This window comes from Anticarsia gemmatalis, chromosome 6 (assembly GCF_050436995.1).
Source record: "Anticarsia gemmatalis isolate Benzon Research Colony breed Stoneville strain chromosome 6, ilAntGemm2 primary, whole genome shotgun sequence".
Lineage (NCBI taxonomy): Eukaryota > Metazoa > Arthropoda > Insecta > Lepidoptera > Erebidae > Anticarsia > Anticarsia gemmatalis.
The window spans coordinates 6589061-6614602 of record NC_134750.1 but is presented as its reverse complement, the minus strand read 5'-3'; the positions used below and the strand labels follow the sequence as shown (position 1 = coordinate 6614602).

Here is a 25542-nt window from a genome sequence, read left to right as displayed (position 1 = left end):
TTAGGAAATAACAGAAAGCGCCGTTTATTCCATGAATGTTTAAAGGTCTTACTGAATTTTTAATAACGTCGTAATTTTATTAATTTGGAAAGATAGTAAAGTTAAACGTATAATTTGAAACAGGTAGATAGTTTTCCTTACCTTTTCTTCTAGTAATTTGATAGATTCACGTTTTTCGTCTTTACAAAATGAGGGCGTTTACAATCGCTTGAACTTTCGATGTACTTTGCACTGAGTAAAATTCTTAGAAACAGCTAGATCTTCAGAACTTCTACAATTTGCGTCATATCAAACTTGACACGTATTACCTTCTCGCAGAGATTTATGTCTATCATTATTAGGTTTCGAAAACGCCAAATACCTACCTACAATAAAGATATAATGCCTATTACCTATGTCTCGTTTAGAATATTAAATTCTACTTATTTCAGAATTCGTAGAAAACGGTAACGTGGAATAAAGATTATTAAAGTATCTTCATTAATTTCGAAACATAATTAATGGTAATATTTCTAAGTATTTAGCCCCGCAAAAAAGTACTAAAAAGGTTTTAAATAATAAAGTAGGCGATAGTAACTAGCAAAAATATGAATTTGGTTTTCGGTGAGTTAACGCGAATTTACAATATACTTTTTAGTATAGAGACTTAATCTTCATCACCTTTAATTTTTAAACTAAACTACAAAACACGAATATTCTTAATACAATACAAAAAATTCTCATAAAAAACCGACATAACTTAGAGAAAAGGGGTCTGGTATTCGCAACTATTTCGCAGGCTTGTGTGGCCCCACATTCACATAGAAACGTATAAATTCCCGGAAGCTATTCGCCAGTCAAATTGTAGTGCACAACGATGCGACGAACGTGTACTATCATTCGTAGCTCTAATAGATCTTTCCTGTACGATGTAGATTGTCCGAACAGTATTAACGGCCTTATGTCGCGTTGCCGAAGTTTAATTACCAATAGCGGACTGCTATACCAATGAATTTCGGTGTAGAGGACACATAAGAGATGTTTGCTTATTTGTAAGAAATTAAGAAAGAAGAATTTGCAAGAAAAAAGGTTATGTTAGTTGAACTATAGGGTGAAGCGACGGGTTAAGATGAGATAACCTGGAACAATGAGTCTCTCTCTCTCTCATTTTAATCTATACTAATATTATAAAGCTGAATAAAAACATATAACTTTAGTTCGTAAGTTAAGGTTGAAGCTGGCTGCCCGAAATGTTATTATTATTGCTCTTAATAATCGAAGAGCACGAATTATTTCAAAATAGACCTCTTTTATAAGACACAACACTTTCGTAGCTAAAGCGCTTATGCGTGAGAAATCACACGTCTAAGGACGAAACTCCAGAATCAAGTAGTCTACCGTGACATTTAAGGGCAAATCGTACCCTAGAAAGGTAATAGCCGAGATATTTCTATAAATTACGTAATTAAAAAGATGTTTTCTCAAGTATAAAGCAATAAAAACATATTTTCTGTTAGGTAAGATATCCAATTTACTAAGTCCCTATTTGGCAATGCCAGCAGACTTCGTCATAAAAAACAATTGTTATAGCTAACAGTTACCTCTTTGTAGAAATAAGGTTATATTCCATAGATATTCTGGTAAACCTATGTTTTCTTCATAAGCATTTATTTATACTTCTGGAAGCTAAGAACTGTACTGACTAAAAATGACTTTCATCGTTCAATTGTTTTTTGATAAGCACTTATGTCATCCATATCCATACTAATATTATAAATGCGAAAGTAACTCTGTCTGTCTGTCTGTCTGCTACTCAATCACGCCTAAACTACTGAACCAATTTGCATGAAATTTGGTATGGAGATATTTTGATACCCGAGAAAGGACATAGGCTACTTTTTACCCCGGGAAAATCACGCATTTCCCGGGAAAATTCACGTGGCGAACGATATCGCGAATATTCAATATTATAATGACACTGAATTAACAAAATTCCGTTGTCATGGCAACTGTTTTAATGGCGGATATGCCTTAGCGCGATTTCGTTATATTATGAGATATAAATAATTATGAGAATATTTTTCGTGAAAAAAAAAGCATATTTTATATCATCACGCTACGACCAATAGGAGTAGAGTAACAGTAAAAAGAGTTACAAAAACGTGGAAAATTCTGACCCATTCTCTCTTATGTGACGCAAGCGAAGTTGCGCGGGTCAGCTAGTTAGCATATAAAAACAGCATACACGTATAGTTCAAAATCAATTAAAAAAAAATCTTATGCCATACGTTTATATGTAAATGTAATGTTACTTGCGTATGAATCGTAAGTGTTCTTCCAAATAACTAAGTTAAACTTTTTATGTGAGTATCAAAATTTATTCGATTTTATTTGTGATAAACAAACAAGTTAAAACTATGTAGAAAAAATAAGGGAAAGAGACGGTACGATGATTCCTTCCATAGTTAGGTATTCTTACAAGTTTATATTATCTTTCTGCTTTTTCACGGAAATGGCTTTGGAAATGAAACGAAATGTTTAAGTTTCTGTAGATTTATTGAAGTAAAATGAACGCAAGGTAATTACAAAATTATATTCTTTGGTATTTTCAAACTTATTAGCTGACAATCAAACATGAAATTACATTAATACATTAAAGTATTATAAAATAAACAATAGTCAATTAATATGTAACATAAAACGTGCTTCCTTATTTAATAGGTTTCTAACAGTTAAAAATGTTCTTAACAATTTATAATATTTATTTACACTGTACACTACTTTGAAACAGACACTCTGTTTCAAAACCTTTAAGTGAAAATTACCCACAAAATATCAAACTGATGTATTCTGGATACTCTGTAAAGGTAGTATTTCGAAGACGACTGCAGATCGCAGTCTAGCGCGGAAAAACTGCAGATCCATGTGACAACAAAATCCAAGGACGTTAAATTTAAATTCAATTTAAAAATGTCCTTCATTTCGTAAATTTTGTACAAAGTATTAAAATAGGCATCTATTGTATCTTTTTTTTGTAAAAAGTAAAGTTTCAATTGTTGTTGGCATCGGTCTTATACAAAACAAAACCGTAAAATATCAGCAAATATGCCTTCAGTGTCTCAGCAAATGCGGTTGCTGATATCTCATGTCGTCTGCGGAATCCTACCTTCAGTATAACATACGTCTACTTAATTAAACTAATTACACAACACTGTCATGGCAAACGAAATCGAATGTTTCAATTCTCAAACATCGTTATTCATAATAAGCTCTTATTTTATTAAGTCTTAAACTGGAAAGTTTCTAACCATTTGTTTTATAATTACAAGCTGTCCTATTGCTAAAAATATTTTACACTGTCCAAACCCATTGCCATGAGCATAAAATATTTTGTAAGAAGTTCAGTTGTCTACATTGATTGTGGCCGTAAAATCGGACTTGCGACGGGTCGAGCCGATGTCCTTAAATCTTCTCTGCCACTCTTGTAAACTAAATAGTCATTTATCCTACTATGCACTTTATTGCTTCATTAAATAGATATGAAAACTCGTCATCACCACGATACTAGTTATGTACATAGTGTACTTGTGTGGTTTCATTGTGGACCCCGATGACCACATCGACCAGTGGTCAGGGCTGAGCTCAGGTCACGAACTCGGCGACAAATCTGTAAACAATATTGTAAAGTTTCAAGCTTATTACCTACCCGCAATTTCGACATTTTATTTGATTTCGCTGATGGAAAAGTTCCAGAGTTGAGGTAAGTACCTGCCATGTAAATGCACCGTAGAGAAGTTTCTGTGTTTTAAAAAGACTGGAAAACTAAGTTTCGGTAAAGGTATATCACAGCACACAATCCGCTCAATGTTCAAGTTAAAATGGACAGGAATATTGATTGTAATTATTTAAGATGCTTTCCTGAACACATCAATTCAATCACAAGCTCTCAAACTCAGAACTAATTAAAAGACCGATAAAATAAATATGCCCAATATCCAAAAAAAACCTTCCTTTTAATATTCTACAAGGTATTGTCTGATATACGAGTGTACGATATAAAGGCAAAATGTGTATTTAAAAAAGCCCGGAAGGTCGGGAACCCAATCGCGTATGAGGACAAATAACGAGGGTAATTTTCCATAGCAGGACAGGTAGAGTAAGTTTCTTGGTGATAAATCAATTTGACCTTTATTACCCAGACTCAAATAGGGAGTTATGTTTACCTTATAATATGCGATGCCAAAATATATGGGGGTTATGACTTTAATCTTATAAGTTTCAAGGCTTGTTCGATGTACTTTCTACGTTATCGGGGAATATTACAGTAATTTATAATGTTTAAGTGAGTTAGCATTACACGATTATATCTGAACATATCCGGAGAATGGAAATGCAGTTCTACATAACGAAGGTTGAAGTTGTTGATCAATAAGGTTGTCAAGTCTCGAACACGATAAAATTTGTTAGAAGTTACCATTAAGAAACTAGGCACGTAACAAATTGATAAGGAATCAAATACTTAATGACACAAGTTTTAATCGGATCGCCTCCGCACTTCCCGGCGATCATGAGATAAGCGTCACTATGTTCCGATGTATATCTTAAGTGCTTACCTAAGTTCTGCATTTGATGTTGGCTCAGCACCACTACAAAACTATCTTCATCAGAGAAATGATTCGTCTCTTCGTGGTTTTTCACTTCTAATTCTGCATCTGTACGAAATACATAAATAATTAAACATTATTGTCATAGTAAAAAAGTGAATATAGTCGACGAAGATCCGTCGTTAGGCTCTTTCGGATTCACGATTATTTTTTAATGAAACGTCTGACATTTTAATTTCAATAACCATTGGCTTAAATGTCACTTCATTCAAATCACAAAAAAATTTAAAAGGTCTGTTGAAATGTCTACATCTTTGTGTGGGTGAAAACATATTTTTACCGTTAAGGCTTTCAGTGGGTGTTCAACATCAACAAACCTGGCCGCATCATTCGAATATAATTTGCTTGAAAATCATTTTGAAGCCCAAAATATTTTATTAAACACTTTTTGCGCCCACAGCGCCATTTGTTTTACACTTTTATGGTAGAACGTAACGCTTTTAGCGCTTGCACTGTTTGTATGAAAATACTGAAAAATATAAATGAAAACAGCAACAAAAATTCGGAGAATTATTCTTATTTTGCTGTGTGTGACCCGGGATTAAAACCTGTTATACGCAAATAATGAAACATTTTGTACGTAATATCATAGTCAATATTGGCAAAAGGCAAATACGCTTCGTTTAGTATCGCAAGTGAACTTTATGTCAGTCTGGAATGTCCAGTTAAAATCTTAATTTACTTTGCACCATGAAAAATGTAGTACTAACTTAAATGTACTTAAAGATTAAACTGTCTTGGACGTAACAAGATAGTTTAAAGTTTCACTACAAAATGTTTAAACCTCTTAGATGAGGAGCAAAGATATGAAGACTCACAGGCTTGGACGGGAGTGGTCGTAACTTGCTCCGGCGTGGTCGTAACCTCCGTGGTAGTGGTCGTTGTCGAAGTAGTCGCCAGTGCTATAAAACAGATTTTATGTAGTCACATACAACTAAGAGCATCAGTACACTATTGATAAAATGTAGTTAAACCTCACCGGTAGATAGTGGAATTCAAAAGCTATTTTTGCTTGGTGCAAAGTGAATGTTGTATTTTTTACTCCGATTTCAGCTTTCGGATGTAACTAAAGCCAAAGGTATTATTATTTTTTTGGAACCATATTTTACGGCTAGAATTATAACAAATATTTTTTTTACAATTGACGCTAAGGCATACGTTATCCGCTTTTCATAAATATAATAAAATGAACTACAGATCGTACACATTACAATTATAAGAGAACAAATTCAATCTAAATTTAATGAGCAAAAGAAATAATTTAATTCTAAATACATCTCTAGAAATATAAAAACTTTATTACAGCATTTCAAACAAACATTTTCCTCTACGACTGAGTGAACTTTAAATTACATCTGTATTTAGGAGCCGCCCACGCATGCCGAGTTCAATGAACAACGTTTATTACATTACAACCACAGTGTTATTTTATAATATAGGATAAAACGATGTTGTTAAAAACCTATATTAATAACAACATCCTGTATAAAAAACTGTTTATATTGACGCATAACCTTGCTGTGTAAGAGCTATATTTTCTTAAAAATAAAAATTATTTTTCATCAAATTTTAAACAGATATTTTTTTCCCATAAAATATTTTTAGGAAATGAATGTTTTTATTACAAAAGTGTGTTATCGAGCTTTAAAATTACATTATGTTCACAGATCCTAAACAAATTCTGTGCTTAATCAAACACCGAAATATTCTTACAGGTTTATAAAACACGAAATAGCAATAATCCATTGTTTACTATGTAATTTTAAAAGTAATTTCAGATGGAAGACGTTTAATATTTTAATTAACATTGTTCTAGAGCTATATAACCGGGACCCTAATTAATTAAACCACAATTAATTGGTTATACTTAGATATAAATCGGCCGACTTACTTTCAGATAAAATTTAATTCTCAACATTTAGTTGAGAATTACTAAACTTGTTCAGTTGTAATAGTTATTGTATATTATTTTAATTACTCGTGTTTGTTTTAATCACGTGCCAGTACAAAGGTACAAACACTAATTTAAATAACATAATTATGTAAATCTGTAATAAAACATTAATCTGATATTCATTATATTTCAATTAATTTTATTTTATAGAGAAAAATGAATTGAAAAAGTTTCCCCGCAATATCTATACTAATATTATAAAGCTGAAGAGTTTGTTTGTTTGTTTGTTTGTACGCGCTAATCTCAGGAACTACTGGTCCGATTTGAAAAAATCTTTCAGTGTTAGATAGCCTATTTATCGAGGAATGTTATAGGCTATATATCATCACGCTACAACCAATAGGAACAGAGTAGCAGTAAAAAATGTTACAAAAACGGAAAAATTATGACCCATTCTCTCTTATGTGGCACAAGCGAAGTTGCGCGGGCCAGCTAGTAAAAGATATTTAAGACACACACAGGTTTCTGAGTCTTCAATTCACTTAAAGATTCGTTCGCGTAGACTTTAGTTTTCAGGTCCACTCCTATTTGTAATTATTATATGCAATTAGTGGATAAGTAGGTAATGGACCTCACGGCTAAGTAATAATAGCCAAACAGATTGATCTTTGAAGGTAAGTTACCATGAGGCTGACCATCTTATACATTCCGAGCTGCTCCGTGTTTCCGAAGGCACGTTAAATTGTGGGACCCGGCTGCCATTATCGAAGATCTTTGACAGTCGTTCGTTACCAGTAGTCAGGAGCTTGAAAATTCGACAACCAGTCTTACTGAGGGATATCATGTTATAACCCTGGTAACTGGGCTGTGGAGGTCCGATAGGCAGTCGGTCCATGTAAAATACGGTATCCTTACCTCCAACATAGTTGGAAGTAAGGCTAGGCAGATTGAGTGTACCTTACTTGTCTATGGCCGGCGGCACAGGCACGGGAAAATGTAATATTTTTTAACATTCACGTGGATATTTTCAGTAAGAATAATATTATTTTAATATAATCGAAAAGGTATTCGTGGTTCAATTTTGAACGATGAAATATTTTACTTCATGCACAAAATGTTTAATGCCATTTCGTATTTTATATGTAGGTTAAGGATTTAATCCCATTTATTCGCATGATTGGTTAAATTTACGATCCAAATTTCTCTTATGGAAATTAAATTGAAAACAATTACAAGTGGCGATATATTTTTAATCTCTAAAAACACCGATTAAAATCTTGCAGCGAATATAGATTATTGTTTCAAGATCTTGACAAATCAATAAATCATGGATAGAAAGACAGCCAGATTCTATGCAATATGATAAAACGGTAACCGTAATGACCTGACCCCCTAACTCCCATGTTGTATAGGTAATAATTTATCAACCAACCAAATATCTGCGTTTTGATAACACTAAAAGTTTATCGTCCAACACATTTATGTTCGATACAAAAATATTCCTACATACAGTTGTTTAACTTTTTTTTAGAAGGCATATTAATAATTCGACTTACTATAAACAGTGATGTCATCTCTGGCAGTCCCCATCGAGTTTTCCGCGTAACAGTAGTAGGAGCCGATGTCATCCCGCGACATGTTCTTCACACGAAGAATAGCCGTGTGCTTGTATCCTTGCGAGTTAATGTTCATCTCGTATTTTGTACCTGTATAGCAAAACATAGCACTGTAGTACATATTCCCGTATTAAATGACAGCTTTATTAGCACTATCATCGCCCACGACTTCATCCACTCCTTTTCGCCGTAGCTTGATGTGAAATAGTCCATAGCCTTCTTCAATAAATGGACTGTTTCGCGCAAAAGTTTTTTTGCAGTTCCTGAGATTAGCGCGTTCAAACAAAGAGACAAACTATTCAGCCTGATATTGTTTTAAAGTATGCAGATTATGACTACCGAGCAGTCGTTATCCAGAATCAAAATAACCTCAGCCAAATTTTCTACATGATCCCGTTCTACCAATGTTCATTTTATTCGTTGAATTAATATTTTTATCGTGTATCACTCGGCTAAGTGCCTATGTTAATTTCATTTTATGCCCGTCGTCACCCGAAAGGTGTGTCACATTAAAGGAACTGTTTGCGTTGCATACGCATTGCAGAAAGAGTTGAACAACAATCTTTTCGAGATACGTCCCGCACTAGGAATAATTCTTGTGTCTCGGTCTACATAGCAAAACACAATTCACGGACATAAATTACTAGCAGACTAGAAGCAATTCTTTGTTTATCCCACAATATGTTTTGTCTAGCGGGATCCTAACGAATAGCAATGCAGACTACTTTCAAAACACACAACAATAAAGAAACTGATTCCATGTAGATAATTACGAGACTATATTCCATTCATGATACAATAGGATGACTTACCATTGTACAGTTTATTTCCATCTATATGCGTCCAGTACACGATGGGCGGTGGATTAGCCTCGATCCGGCACTGCAGTATCACTGTCTCGCCTATGTAAGCTCCTAGCATTTTCTGTGTTAACCGAGCAGTCGGCTTACCTACGAACAATACCACGGATTATTGTATACGCTACTTGCATTCATTAATTATTTTTTTCATTAAAGAGAAAAGAAAAAGAAAGAATATGTCTATATAGGTATAACTTAAACATGACCGAAAGCAGAGATAGTGACTTTAAAACGCTTTACCCTTTATGTTATGAGACTATTGCTTAGATTATCAAATTGTTCCAACTAATTCACAAGTCAAATATTAGCCCGTGATTTTAATAGATTCATTCGTGGTATTAATTAAGACTTCTTATTCTAATGATACTTTAATGAACAAAGTGTCAACACGACTCAGACTAAAGTCAAACTCTTAAGTGTCTTTAATTTAATAGTAGCATTTCAGACGAAAACTTGAATAATATTTAGTTTTATTTCATCGCATAACACTCGGTTTAATCAAAAGAATAGAACAAAGATAGAGTTCTCTAAATTGGTCTGCGAAACAATGGAAGCATGCATGTGTAATCAGCGTGTTATCATAGAAAGGAGCAAAGTTGAAATCTCCCAACTTTGCAAACTCATGTCAGAATTAATTGAAATACCTAGACAGATTAGAGTGAAGATGGTGCTTTGATTAGTGAACCACTCACTATAAGTTCGTAAGCCCTTCGGTGATTAGCTTTTGATAAAAGTAGTTTGCAACACGCGAAGGCAAGGGTGCCGTTTTGTTGAGAATGCACCTAATTAAATTTTAGTAACAAACTTTCTCTCAGTCAGTGTAGGCAAGCGTAGAGCGCGCTCTAAATCAATATCGGTATTTAAATGAGCTCGCTGAAGGTAAGGTAATAGAAAACGATTGAAAATAAAATTTTAAAAACTTTTCTGTGATTGTCAGCAACCCTAGCATAAATGTGACGCGTAGCAAATTTTATAAAACGGCTTTCACAAAATGTTGCATTTCAAATAAGTATTGCACACGTAGATACATATCGCTGTAAGGCACACGTATCAAAGAACTACATATTTTACCTGAAACTAGATTCCGGTCGTGAATGGATACATCCTCATTCGATATGCAGAGTAGGACGTGAGAGATTGCATTTACGTGTCCGAACGTTTGTCACGGGTGGATACCAACTAATAGTTTTTGGCTTCGCAACGGTTAGTTTGCCTTAAACATTTGAGCGAAATGTCTGTCTAACGCTTGTTGCAAAGTCTGTATTTTATAAGTTATAGTCTGTGTAATTAAAAGTAAAGAAGAATCAATTAAAACATGGTCATTGGGTAATGGTTTATTACACGTGGGACCTCAAATCATGAAACCGCGTGCAGCGGTAACATCAAGGTGACCACTTAGACCATCACGCTATCCTTGCTACCATTTATAACTTTCAATAACATTGTAGTTTGAAAGTGGAAACACAGATAATGATATGCACGTTTCAGTTGCATGTTGAATAACTCACGCTGCAGTCATAACTTTACTTACATAGCACATGAAGTAGTATCCGTTTGCTGACCGAAGGCGGAACCCCGTTAGTAGCAATGCATAGATGTGCACCGTTCATGTCTCGAGTGACTGAGGTCATGTTCAGCCATACCCCGCTCCATTTGCTGACTGCAAAGTTCTGTTCGTGAGTCACATAAAGCGCAGTCGAGCGAATAAATGTGGGGACATTGTAACACTGTAACGAGTTGAGAGCGAAAACGAAATAGAACTGAGAGTGTAACAGCACCTATTGATTTCTTGAATAAATAAATAAATTCGAATGAAGAAAGGTTACTACCACATATTTATAAGCTCTTTTGATAAGTAGGTATATACGTATTATATCAATATACTTTTAATGGACACCGTATATGTTAAAATTAATTCTTTACATGTATTTTGTTCATTTTCTGAAACCAAATCCCTCTTTACTAAAGCTTGTTAATTATTTCGTAGATTCACTCCACGGGTTATTATAGCTAATCTCAATTATTTCCAAGAATATAATTTCAGAGCATTCAATTAAAACATTAAACTTTGCTAAAACTCCAAAGAAAGTTTGAAGTATAATGATTATTGACTGTAAAATGAGTTTGTATCTCAGATTTTGCTCTATCATCAATTTTTTGGGGCACTCACCGGTTTCCTTGTCAACTTTGAAGACAGCTGAGTCTTCTCTTCGCCAGAGGACCGTAGGTGGTGGAGTGCCCGAGGCGGCACAATGTAGGGACACGTTGTCACCCTCCCGAACTATTACCTCTCCACTACTGTCCGAGTCCATAATGTCTGGTGGCACTAAATGAACGTATTCAAAAATAAGGACGTGCCTCATTATTCATGCTTGTTATGCTAAGAAAATATTGAAGGTACAGTTTATTTCCATTGCACTACTGTGTATTTTAAAAGAAAATAGGACAACAAGATAATTTGAGCAAAACAATACCCCCAGATTGAGTTGAACAACATTTACAGCAAACAGCCCCTATAATTGATACCTCAGTGAAATTGTGTTAATTTTTGACTGAATTTATTTTACGCTGAACGGTTTCATAGCCAAAGGCTTTTGTCCATGATCAAAGGGGTACAGGGATTCGATCACCTGTAATATTACAACACAATTTTGAATCCTCAATTGTTATTTTAATTAACCATCACGAAACGAAGTTGAATGAACATCTATGAAGAGCAATAAAATATCAGGTGCATTGTCGACCCCTTTTGTTTGGGAGAGAATGGCAGAATAAGCGCTAACCCCGCGTGCGGTAATTAATGAATCCCAAGATAATAAAAGTGACTATAGCTGGCCCCATTATTGTGCTTTTGAAAACTGAAAATTTACCAAATATGTATTGTATTGAATCTGCTTAACAGTTTATTAAAACCTATTATAATGTTTTAAAACAAATAAAGGTTTTCACAGACAAAATAAATGTTAGCAAATGTATATTAAAAGTTTTGAACTCTATGACCCGTAACCGAAATCAAATAGATATGGCTAGCCCAGACGTTAAAGATCGGGCCAGTTTATTCAACAAAAATGGGCGAACTTTTATTTTATATTCCCAAAGCGAATGTTTTGAAACCTTTACAAAGGTCAGTCGTTACGCATTGACGAATATTCGAGCAAATATTAAAATGTGCGCCGTAACTGCAAATACGTGAATATGATGTATGAAGGATTCGTGGCTCGGGGATCTCATTACACGTACGTCAAATAGCGAGTAGCTAGTCATGGACACATTTCTACGTCAAGAGTTGCGAAGGCAACGTCGAGTTAAGATACCTATTACTTACATAGAATGTATCTATTTTCACGCGTTATAGTCGTGAGAATTGCTATCGATACAACGGTAGATTACAGAAATATTTTTGTTACACTTTCTTTGTGCTCAATAAATAAATACAACTTACTCGTAGAAACAGTGAAGTTTGTTTACTTTGTAATGATTTGTGCTGCTATGTTTATACTTCGTCGTCCGGAAAAGGCTTTTCTTTGGATATTTTAATATTTTTTTATATTTCTTTAATATATTTCTCGTATGTATTGAGTTCGAATAATATAACAAGATTTGTTTCAAATCGATCTTATCTTTCTTATTTATTCGTGAATCCTCACTGTATTTATGACTAAAATGTAACAGTTATTTCCTTGTTTGTTAAACTTTTTACGTTATCCGTCCGTCCCGAGCGCTAACAATTCAGTGGATTCAATTTAAATTCGTTTTTATTTATTTAGGGTTGGAAAAGCACTTATGAATGCCGACAATTATCGGTGATTTGAAACATCCCGGAAGGCGAAAATGAAACTTGCTAGCTGAAATTTTGTTGTTAAAATTTTACTGGTCGCAGGATTATAACAAAATTTTAATCATAACTAAATATTGAAAAGTATTTTGAGGTATAGAAGATTTCTCCCTGGGATAATATTGCTCTTGAACTAAAAAATATCTATAAACGAAGAGAAAAAATGTATATTAAAAATATTAGAAGCTTACCAAAAACATGTAGATGATGTGTCTGCGTGATCATAGGTTCTGTATTTATCTGGCACATGTATCTTCCTCCATCAGCTGGTCTGACGTCACGCAGGGTCAATGACCACGACTGGTCTCCACGAGACACTCCAACGCGATGGTTCTTTGTAATCACGTGTGGGCCGATGGTCAGGATCGTTTGTGTATCTACTCGCAGCCATGCCACCTAGTGCAAAAATAGATGATTAATATTACATGACTCAAGTTCTAAAAGGCGTCAGTTGTTTAATACTCAAGTCAATTTGTGACCTTTTTCTTGTGAAGGTGTAAACGATAAAGTTGTGGGTAAGGTCAAAGTAAAAAACAACAATACTATACAATCGACGGATAATAGTTGAAAAAATGTTGTTTAACGACGGGGAGAATTGTATTATAACAGCGCAGCGGCAAGAATTTGGCAGCCGAATGTGGCTGGTGTCTTTTATTCAACACATAATACATTACAAACAAACATTATAATTAATTGCTGTCAAGTACCGTGTTGAAGAATACTTACATAAACACAATATTATCTATTATGAATAAATCAAGTGGAGTCAGATCAAATAAGGACGAATGTAAACCTTCGTAATTGATACTTTAGATAAAATAACAAGATTATAATAGGACGTAAGAGTTTTCTGGGAACTCCCAGGAAACACTTCAACTCAAGTATACCTATTTAATATTACTGTATTATAATTCTATAAAGTGCTTGGCGTAACAGAGGTATTAATATCAAAAGTGTTTTTGTGAGATGGTTGGCGCTATTTAAAATGAATTTTAAAAAAACTATTTAACTTTACTAGCAATATAAAATCAATGATTAAAAACAGTTTATAAGCTGTAAAAATAAACCACGTCAAGTGTATTTTCGATTAACGACGTAAGAATTTATTCTGCTGGCAACATGAGCGATTTAAATGGAACCGATGGATAACTCTCAGTAAATTAAAAACAAATAGACTGTTTAGGTTTGTTTGTGGCGTGTTCCCAAGTCCATTATTTTAATTTTGATCGTTACACGTACATGGACGATTAGCATTAAACTTAAGCGTGAAGGCGAGATCGCACAATGGGCAAGGATCAAAATCAAGTGGTCCCTGAACAAAGGCACTTGCTCGGCGAAAATTGCTTCCTTTGCGTTGAACACCACCATGTTTTATGGCTGTAAAGCAATTCATATTTTGCAGACTCTGGGACCTCGAGTCAAGTCCGCTGCGGCGTGAAAATGTGATAAGTGTTCTGCCGTTATTCGTTTAACTTACTGTGTGCTTTATGTTTGTAGATACATATTACTTGATCTCATTAGTTACGGCCTTTACTTTTGTACATAAACAAATTTCGTTCAATTGCGAGAGCATTCAATTCTAAATATTCTATATCCTGAGTTTTTGCAAAAGGATGTTTTTTTTTTCTAAGTGTTTCGATCAAGTAGTAAGATGTACAAAATGCATATTATGACAATCAAGCCAGTGATCTCCTTTCTTTTGTATTACAAATCTAAAAAAATATTCATTTATTCTACACAGCCCAATAAGTAGACGCAAAAATTATAAGGGTACAAAATGTAAACAAGCATTCATTAGTCTAACAGAAAAGTACAACTGCCAGGAACTTACTCCAGTAATAAATGCTAGAACGGTGACATATTTCACAACAGCCTGTTGTCCAAAACTGTGTAACTTTCCCTTCATAATTGCTCTTGCGAAGGACAAATGCGGTGCCGACATTTCGCTAATATTTACGGGTACCACACATACTGAACCTTTTCTATGAGTAGGCGTTACTTAGTGAATGGTAACGCATTACAGGAGGAAATGACTAATGTGGACTATTACCCTAACTAATGGGGAAGCGTAACCGACAGTCCCTTAGGTGTAATATGTGGAACATCAAAGGTATCTGATGTGTTCTTATCCATTATTAGTTTATGGACTGGCTCGGTTAAGCCCCGTGGACGGAAACTCATTAGTCTCGCGTTTGTTACCTTAATTACTTTACCTGAAATTATTATAAGAGGGATGATTAAACACCCGCGACGTCCTTGCTAATATTTGAAAAGTGTTTGTTGCCTGTGTTCTCGGAATAAACGAAGTTCGTGGAATTTAGCATTTTGGTAGAGAACTGAACAAATGACACTGCGTTGCAATATAACACGCGCACGAAACCGCTAGTGGATAGTTGGAATTCGAACAGTAGAATTTTTCGATATTGTTAAATAAAAATTGTTTATTAGAATATAGTCCCAAATGTTAGTTTTCGCTTGCAGCTGGAAACATGAAACATGAGATAACCAGACCAGTAACATACGAGTATAACAAGCGCCATTAGTATAAGATTTCACGAATTTCCCAAACTTTATGTCTACGATGCAAATTGTGGTTTGCAATTTGCAGCGTGCAATTAGATTACAGAACACTGGTATCAGTGTTATCAGTTTTGTTACATAGTTTATTACGTATTTCTAGATAAGAATGTTTTTTTTAGTTACTGTACCTTGTAGCTCTGCAGGTTTTCCACTTTACAAGTAAGTATTGCATCTCGCCCCACCACCACGGTCACATTGGATTCGGTTCCAAGAAATTTCGGCTCATCTGTTAAACAACAAACATCTATTAACACAATACAAAATACTTGACTAATTACTATAATAAATGCCTAATCACTTAGCCAAATGAATTCAGTTACTGTAATTGAAATTTGCAAATTAGATTTTCCCCAGATAAATTTAGTTGTTCAATTAATATAGTTTACTTGGAATAAATGGAGTTACTTCACAATGAAAATTACGCAAATGTTTCTGGTCAGATAAAGCCTGTTACACACTGCTGTCTGCCTGTCGCTTTAGTACATAATTAAATTAATTACTATTGACTTGATTACTGATTCAGCTTTTATTTTTCGAAATGATAACATAGTAAAATAAATGATTTTTAAATATGTATGTAACTATAAATGTTTGTTAAACCATAAGTGAGTTTTCTATACAGAAGCTATCAAGCTATTTATTTGAGGCTTAGGTTGTGTTGTAACTTTGTGTGTTTTCATATACAACAACAAACATACGACTACCTTATCATTAACACGATGATTTCAAACCAAAAATCGCCTTTAAAAATCGAAAAAACACTTTCTCACGCACCAACCAGGGTCTGAGATTCACCCTTATACCTCAATTTCAATGAAGTTATATTTACGGCAATTCATTTTTATTAAAGGGAAACTTTATTACCTAACACTTCATTTATTACTTTAACTTTGCAGAGCTCATTTTCCACGGTCAGTGACCTCACATAAATATTTCCGATAGAAATATTACCTGACTTAATTAACACGTGATAACATTATGGTAATTTAGAATCGTACGTGTCTTTGTCGTTAGGTCTTTGAGTACAAATTATACGTGTCTAATTATTTTGTAGGCAGCTTTCACTTATTGCAAAACACTTATTTTAAATAACCAAAATTAATATTATACCATCCAGAGGTTTTTAAATCACTGGAACTTATTTACTTATGGCACAAACTGAAACTAACATTTCATTTCTATGAAAAAGTTTCGAAAGCATTGGCACGTGTGTCACTGAACTACCACGCTTAAAATATTTGAGCTGAGAGGAGATGCATAAATTATTGTACTTACATGCAGTACGTATATTGGGTACCCAAAAACGCAAATAATGCTCATAGTTCTATATATTGAAATATATCGAAATAATACGTCGGCAATGTACAAATGTGTCACCACTCACAACAGTATGTTCGTTTGACATCGCAAGCGTAATCTAGCGCTTGCTCTGTGACGCGAAGGTTTCGGACGTTTAGTATTCCTTGTGTTATTTGAAGTACCAATGGCCTGTGAGCTCTAGTTTCAAGACGTACGGCTATTTTGATGTGCTGTGTTTGTAAGGCTTCGAACAGAGGAGGATAACAATGTGGATATTGAAGTTCAGAGCACATTCAAGTGCATACTATGTAGTACCGGAATTTGAAAAGACTGTGTTGTTTATAAAATAATTTAGTAATAGATATCAATTAATTTATACGCATTTTGGCTATCTCACTCGGAATGTTTTAAAACTCTATTGCTGTGTTTCAATGAAGACGGACATGTATTTCCGTCCGAACAAATAGAGAAATCTATTTTTAAATAACATTTTGCGATGTGGTGGAATTTTATTGAAAGCCAATCCAAACCATTCTCAAACGCGTACGCCTGTCGATTTCTAAAGGCCGAAAACCAAGTTTCCCGATTCAAAAGCTAGTGCTATTCTCAAGAAAATTCTCTATACAAATATAAAATGTGATTAACATTTGTGTTTATATTTTTAGATTATTGCTACGTAGTATAGTCTCGTACCTTCGATTCTATTACGTTACCTACCAAAAAACATTTTTCTCTAATACTGTAAGCTGCTTATATTTGATTTCGCACAAGAAAACGAAATGATAAATACAAATTGTTTTTTTTCCCCTAATATTGAATGTTATTTTCAAAAGGCTCTGTTGCGAGGCATCGACGGGAAGCATTAACATTTAAAGTATATCATTTTTGTAATAAATAGATACGACTAGGCGGTAGGAACGTTCTGGTAATGTTGCATATTTAGGGAACATACGGTTACGGTCTAAGTAAAATATACGAATGCCTTTGCTCGATACTTGACCCTAATATTGTTAAGACAAAGAGTTCTGTTACTAAAGGGCCTAAAGAAAATATTTAATAAGAATCTAAATCGTTGTTGCTACATATTTTCATTGAGAAGGGTCTTTGTGTTGACAGAGTTATAAAGGTTACAGATATCAAGATAAACGCCAAATAAATTGTCTCTAATCGCATCAAATAACGATTTATATAAATAGACATTCGAAAGTTATAGACTCTTTATGACTGTGAAAAGTCGATCTCAATTTTCATTAACATTTCGAAGGTAGCTGAAACTCGTTATATTTTACGAGTTATTTTAAAATGTAACTTTTATGAGGGGTCGTTACTTCAGGCGTAAAAAAATATTGGTCAGCAATATAATAAGCTGAGAATACATTTTCTTTGCGTGTGTATATTTACAATAGCTACTTTTAATAATCATATTCATGTAATAAAATTACAAAGAAAATTTGAGAAGAAAAATCTAATAATAATATTTTTATCTCTACAATACGCTTGGTGAAGTGTCACTCGAATGTTCAAGTGTCTTGAAAAGGAGATGAAGAATGCTTTCTTAAATTACAAAGTGGAACGAGATAGTTTGAATTGCTCTAAAATTGTTTCTAAAATGTAATTTAACTAGCTACATTTCATTCAACGATCTGTATTATTATGAAAATTGGTTCAAAACGCCTGTTAGAATAATCTTTTATTCTATCAAGAACACGTCTTCAAGTTAGTTGTCAATGTAATGTTATTTTCTCATCCCTGAGAGTTCACACATCGATACATTTTCAATAAACCTCACATTTTATCATACTTGTAAAGATTTATTGATTCTCGTCATCATGATAAAAGCTTCTCGTAACTAATAATATTCAATATTCTTTCGATGAAACAATATACCTACGATCTATCTTGTCTAAAATAATATTTTGTGTGTAGAACAAATAGTAATACATAGGCATTATTTTCTACGAAACAGTATCAATAGTGGCCAGTCGATATGTAATAAAAATAATATCATTCTTATACTATTTGAATCAGTCTACTGTAATAAGTTTCAGAAATCCTGTGTTAAATTGTTTCCTTGTGAACTACTCTTGAAACTTACAATTGGTGGTCTCGGGTAACTTGAAAACGGAACTATCATAAACTTGTGTAAAGTAGCAAACAACTGCAAACATTATAGAACAACAGTTAACAATTATTGGAGATGCTGTAATCTTTCGTAGTGTATGTAGCTAGTTGAAAGTGATATAAAAGGTAATTTAAGTCTTTGTTAAATTTATTTTACGTTTTGAATTTGACGAAAAACTCTTATGTTTATTTACTTTTCAATAAATTGCCTTATAACACCGCATATTCAACAATAATATAATCTAAATATAATACACTCGTTTAATATTGCCATACATACAGGTTATTATGTTTCGTGATTTACAACGATGGTATTTAATAAGTTCCCGAACCGTAACGCCACGAATAAAGGTACTGCGTAAATTATGGCATTTTTATTCATACCGCAAAGTAATATTCCTTGGGGTCCCTCACTTTTTACTTAAATAAATTGCTGCGGCGGAATTTTAAACAAATTATTTCTGATTGATTCAGCATAAGCAAAGAGATTGCTGCATGGATTTTTAAAAACAAAACTTTCCGACGGAAATAAAAAGAAACAATCTCAATCGAATAAATTGAGCGGGGAAGTATCGCACGAACGACACCGCGGGAAAAAGTTAGTGAAGGAAATTTAAATGAAGTGACAGTCGCCCAGCGACCAGCGGGTGGAGATTTATTAGCATTTGCAATTCAAGGATTGTACGTATTCTGGACTCTAAACTCGGATTACACTGTGAGTTATTAATTGTCAACGATACGCGGATATATACGGACGGATTACTCGCTATGTGATAATAGTGGAAATTTAATTTAAGCGCTAAGCCTTCTCGTGCGTTCATACAACACTGCAGTTTAGTATCGTATGATTCGACGAGAGCCAGCATTTTTTTTTAAATTTTGGTTTTAAAGTAAATGAAAAACTTAAGAAGTGCAGCTGTTTGTAACAGTAATTAATGAAATAAAATGTATTACTTCATTAAAAAGCCACATAAATATTGTGCGGATTGTGTTGACGCACTTTTCTAACAAATGCCCGTAGTTTTTACAATTAAGCCAATTCGTATGAAATACCAATATTGGTTTATAAAACGCCTCTACTGAATGAATAGAACATTTCAAATATTGAAACGAAATAGCAGACTATTTAAAATTGATATTTGCTCATAGGAGAACGAATTTTCATAAATCTATTGTCATGTTTAACGAACGAGAATGTAAAGTAAGCTATTCGTAACTAAGATTTTTACAAAGATTTCGTGACCACGCCAATAGACGCTCAATTTTCTTTTCTAAAATAATTTTCGTTTGACCGCCTTTTCTAGGAATAGGAATTTAGTTTTTTTTTCAATACTGAGTGCTCACACTGCTCCCAAATGCAAATAGTTATGTAGCTGTAGACCGCGGTGGTTGCCGGCAGTGCCGTAAGAAAGCATTGAACAAATGAAACGCTGAAACGCTAGAAACTAATAGAATTTTGAATACCTTCATTGTGTGCGAAATATGAAATTCATAAAGAACAGTTTCCCGTATTCTTGTAGTTAAGTCGGCAATTTCTCTAAGTGCTACGTCTTGTAGCGCTGCTACGGTGCTACACGCTTCGTAGCTAGCTACGATCTCACGCTCTGACGTTTCAATTATTTTGTGACTTGCAAAATACATAATATTATTTATAATATACCTAATACGGTTTTATGTTTGAATGTGGGAAGGCATATACAGGGTGTCCCATAACTCAACGATAATCCGAGACAGGATGAAAGGCCAAGTCATACCGGTTCTAGGAAAAATAAAAAAAAAATTCCATATCACTTAGTTCAGCAATAATAGACACTTTTCAAAAAAGTTAAAATTCCACACCCTTGCTCGCATTTTCAAGTCCTGTGATCACCAATGTCACAATTTCGCTGTGTTTTCTTGAATTTCGTGATCTTCATTAAATATGCTATTAATCGTAAAACAAATTAATGCACAAAACATTGTTAATTTAATAAAAAAAGTTAAGTTTTAGTAAGTCATGGTTCACAAAAATATCGTTAGTTAACTTTGACGCTTCATATTGAAAAAAAAATGTACTACACTACCCTTGGCAAGTTATTTCAAAAGTTGGCGCATTTCATCAAGATTTCAAAATGGTGAAACACTTGTCACTTTTCTTGCCATTAAAAATGTTATTTTTATTTGAACGACGAGTATCCTCGAAAATGGATCGAACGCAGTCGTACAATTGTATGGCCTCCTCGTTCCCCCGATCTAAATCCAGTTGATATTTTTTACTGGGAATGTATAAAATAAAAAGTCTATTCAAAATCAATACAAAATCTTTCAGAATTTCGCCAGAAAATTGACACAGCGTCAGAAGAAATAAATGCAAGGAATTTTGCTTGACTGGTGCAAAGATCTTTTGTACGCCGTTGCAGAGCCTGTATTCGTGCCAGAGGAAAGCAATTACTTTTAGTAAAGATGTAATTGAGTCAGTCCATAACCAATATTTAATGTAATAAACATAATAGGTAATGATAATAAAAAAAAAAGAATGCACGAACCATCGTTCTTATTTAATTATTCTCCTTAAACTAAAGTAATTCCGAATTGTTTTCCTCTGGCACGAATACAGGCTCTGCAACGCCTTACAAAAGATCTTTGCACCAGTCAAGCAAAATTCCTTGCATTTATTACCTCTGACGCTGTGTCAATTTTCTGGCGAAGTTTTAATAGATTTTGTATTAATTTCGAATAGACTTTTTCTTTTACGCATTTCCAGTAAAAAATATCTACTGGATTTAGATCGCGGGAACGAGGACGCCATACAATAAAATTGTACCACTGCGTTCGATCCATTTTCGAGGATACTCGTCGTTGAAATAAGAATAACATTTTTAATGGCAAGAAAAGTGACAAGTGTTTCACCATTTTGAAATCTTGATGAAATGCGCCAACTTTTGAAATAACTTGCCAAGGGTAGTGTAGTACATTTTCTTTTCAATATGAAGCGTCAAAGTTACCTAACGATATTTTTGTGAACCATGACTCACTAAAACTTAACTTTTTTTATTAAATTAACAATGTTTTGTGCATTAATTTGTTTTACGATTAATAGCATATTTAATGAAGATCACGAAATTCAAAAAAACACAGCGAAATTGTGACATTGGTGATCACAGGACTTGAAAATGCGACCAAGGGTGTGGAATTTCAACTTTTTTGAAAAGTGTCTATTATTGCTGAACTAAGTGATATGGAATTTTTTTTTTATTTTTCCTAGAACCGGTATGACTTGGCCTTTCATCCTGTCACGGATTATCGTTGAGTTTTGGGACACCCTGTATATTATACGTTAGGTCTGTCAACGGTAAAATAGAAATTAATATTATTTAGTTAACAGTTAACTGACACCGCTTAGATGATTATATACGCTGTTTGTACTGGCGCTTAAATGTACTGAAATATAAAACGGAACATGTATTTTCCCTCAAAGGATTCGCTTAAAATGAGTGATGTGTATGAGGAAATCTCTTGGGTCCTCGTCGCTTCGCTAAATGAACCAGAGCGGCCAGGATTGATGATCAAAAGAAACTGTTATATGAAAGCTCCTGTGGAACCTTTGTTGTTATTTATTGCATTAATACTTTGTTTTATAAAAGGCTAACATTTAAATCATGAAATGTCAATTGCAATCGTTAATCGAACAATGCTCGTTAGAAAATGGACAGCACGAATGGCCTATGCGATTAGCTAAACAAAAAAAAAATATCTTAACATAATCATATTAACAATCAGTTTTCTATTGATTGTCAATCAAAATCGATTATCAAGATAACTATGAATAAAAACATTTTATGTGAAAAATTGTTTTGTTTAATTTTGTTTTACCTAATTTTTAAAAACTGAATCTGAACGTATTGTATTTAGGGGGTCGATATTTGTATGCTTGCTTCAGTTTTGATGTAATGATAACGTTAACTAACTTATTTAAATACAATATAGCCCGTTGAAAATGGATCTCTGTGCGTAATATTCAGGTTTAAAACCAAAGGGTGAAATTTAAAAAATGACGCCACATTGCGAGTTTTTAGCCTGGAAAATATTCAGATAGAAATTTTACCACGTTATAGGGATTTTTCAGCTCAAAAAATACATGTTATTCTTTGGTGGGACCAAATCTTATTATCCTATCTGCATATTGAAGCATTTTAGTACACATTCTGTTACTTATTTTTTCGAAAAGCTTTTACGAGACAAACAACATGTTAAGTTAAATCGTTTATTCTTCAAAATCTCATTTTATTACAACTTAGAGATGCGCAAAGAAGTAAAAATTGAGGCTTCTGGCGTAAGATTAAATCTTTAATTTGTATGATATTTATTACATAATACCTTTGGTTTTTCTACGATAGCCCTTTGGGTTTAATTAGTGGTTGTTGTAGTACTTAACATTGTACAATAATATTTTGATAGATGTTTCTGGTTAGAAAATATTGGTGCTTTGTTTTGGTGCACATTATACGTGAGTTTTTCTTTTTCTTATTTAAGCAAAAACCAATACTTAGTACTCGTAACCGGCGATCTTGCATGACAAGATGTATGGATATGAATGAAGCGAGGGAAGTTTGTAAGGATCGGGCTAAGTGGCATCCTGTGGTCTCTGCCTACCCTTATGTGAACAAGGCATGATATTAAGAATGTTATAACTTTAAAATACTACACAACATGTATGCCAAAATATACGTTAAAGTGGAAAAATGTTCAGTACAATATAAACTGCATTATCTGTGTTAATGCAATGTATGATAATGATCCGTGCTGAACATTGGTGATTTATCTCCGACAGTTTTACTGATACACGAGCGATAATTTAATCAGCCCTCTAGGGAAAAGATGTCATTGTTACATTTAGCAAGTCATGAGTAAATTATATAACTCGGCGATTTATAAAAATAATGAGTAACATTTTGTTAAATGAAAGTACTGATGACTTGATTAAAATAGTGATAAGCTACGTAGTTAATATGTGAAACTTAATGTTTATAATATATTTATTAACAGTAAAAAAAAATGGTGGGAACAAATAAAAAATGAGTTTTTTTTTGTACAATGAAAAGGTTTGTTGATAATAATAATATATTAAAATATAAAGTAAAGTAGTTGTGTAATAATAATTCATAATACTCATATATTTACTTTCATAATTAAATTAGGATAATATTAATTAGTTCGTCACAATACAACACTTTTATGAGTTTATCTTTGTGTTTAAAAACGTTCAAATCTTTTAAAATGATAAGCAGTGAAGTTCAATTCAAAATAATAAACGGTTTTCTTCGAAAACTTGTCAAGTAACAAAAGTTCATTCCACTTTAAAGTAGATAAGAGTAATCAAATTAAACAACTTACCTTTAGCGTAAACAACAGAAAGTAATAATACCGGTACAATAAAATGGGCCACATTCATTTTAAACAACTAAATAAACACAATCAACACCTCAAGTTCTAGTAAAGGTATTGAATAGCACTTTTAGCAGTGAAAAGTTTATCAAGAAAACTCCGTAAACTTTCGTTCGGGTGAAATTGGCGGGATGTTCGGCGAGGTCATACGTCGAGTTCGCAACCGCTACTGGCAGTCCCAAAATTTCGGGCCGAACACCAAATTGGCCACAGTCTACGCGCAAGCGCCAAGTTTATTTCTTTCATCGCAAGCTAGTGTCACAAGAACTGTGACCGAACCTCGTCAAACGATTGCAGTTTTCACAGCAAATTGGATTTTATTCCAAAAACCGTTTCCGTAAAAACATACTTAAGGAATAGATGCGAACATATAGTAACTTCGCTTTGTGATCGCATTGTTTTATGTTGCTGTGGCAGAAAAAAAAAACATTTGTAGTTTACCTTGCCTTATATCTCTTATATCTCTTGTAACGGAACTTATGCGATTTTGTTTAAATAATTATGTAAGTATTCGATATTGAAAGAAGATAAAACAAAAATAAAGACAGACATTAGATGGAGTAGTAGATACCTACCTATTTATGTTTGTCCCAACTTATTAGTGTTCTGTTTGCGTTGGAACTATCTGTGATACTTATATTGCCTACTAGATTAACTGTATCTTAAGTAAAGTTAGCTACTAAGTTTAAAACGTAGCTGCATGACTTTATACATATATTTCACAGGGATGACGTGTTTATGATATCTACATATTCAAACATACATAAACGACTGCTGGTAACTATGACTTAACTTGACGTGTTTGTCGTTATCAGCTATGTAAATGATTGAAAAATTAAGATAGGAAGTTACTTATTGTTATAGACTTTTAGAGAAATTTAAGGTTACATGACACTTTTTGGTATTGGGTTATCCTAAAATCAGTGATTTTATACAACATATATAAAAAGTTGTCAAAAAAATATTGTGTCTGGAAAATTTTATTTTTTATAAAACCTCTTTTAGGTCAAACTATTGTTGAACGTTCTGACAAAGTGAGTTTGAAATATTTAATTCAGTTCGAGTTTAGATTGCGGCTCTGGGATTACTATAGTGGCTTTAGCTTTTCAAAACTGAACGTTGTTACTTGCAAAATTGAATGGAATTTTATAATATGTACCTGCCCTATTTTACATTCAAGTAGGGCAACGGAAAATGTTTCTTGGAAAAATTTCGTCGTAGCCTGGTTTTGTCGTTGCTGTTTAGATATTAATATTGTACCTGCATAAAC

The 25542-nt window shown here is 33.5% G+C and overlaps 1 protein-coding gene across 1 annotated transcript; it reads right to left on the bottom strand.

Moving 5' to 3' along the window:
- Positions 1–2654: 2654 nt before the first annotated feature.
- Positions 2655–24420, bottom strand: LOC142973880 (lachesin-like). Its single transcript, XM_076115904.1, has 10 exons — positions 24222–24420; positions 15557–15654; positions 13040–13244; positions 11184–11339; positions 10545–10673; positions 8966–9103; positions 8094–8243; positions 5462–5545; positions 4593–4691; positions 2655–3646 (listed from the first exon to the last, which is right to left on the bottom strand). The coding sequence occupies exons 1-10, from the start codon at positions 24277–24279 to the stop codon at positions 3627–3629; spliced, it is 1137 nt and encodes a 378-aa protein (XP_075972019.1). The 5' UTR covers positions 24280–24420; the 3' UTR covers positions 2655–3626.
- Positions 24421–25542: the final 1122 nt, after the last annotated feature.

What these genes read in the sequence shown, in the direction of transcription:
- LOC142973880 (XM_076115904.1), bottom strand. Translation starts at nt 24,279, where the DNA reads ATGAATGTGGCCCATTTTATTGTACCGGTATTATTACTTTCTGTTGTT. An exon ending in TTCTGTTGTTTACGCTAAAG is followed by an intron (nt 15,655 to 24,221) that starts GTAAGTTGTTTA and finishes GTTGTTTAACAG; the next exon opens with ATGAGCCGAAATTTCTTGGA. An exon ending in AAAACCTGCAGAGCTACAAG is followed by an intron (nt 13,245 to 15,556) that starts GTACAGTAACTA and finishes TTTTTGCACTAG; the next exon opens with GTGGCATGGCTGCGAGTAGA.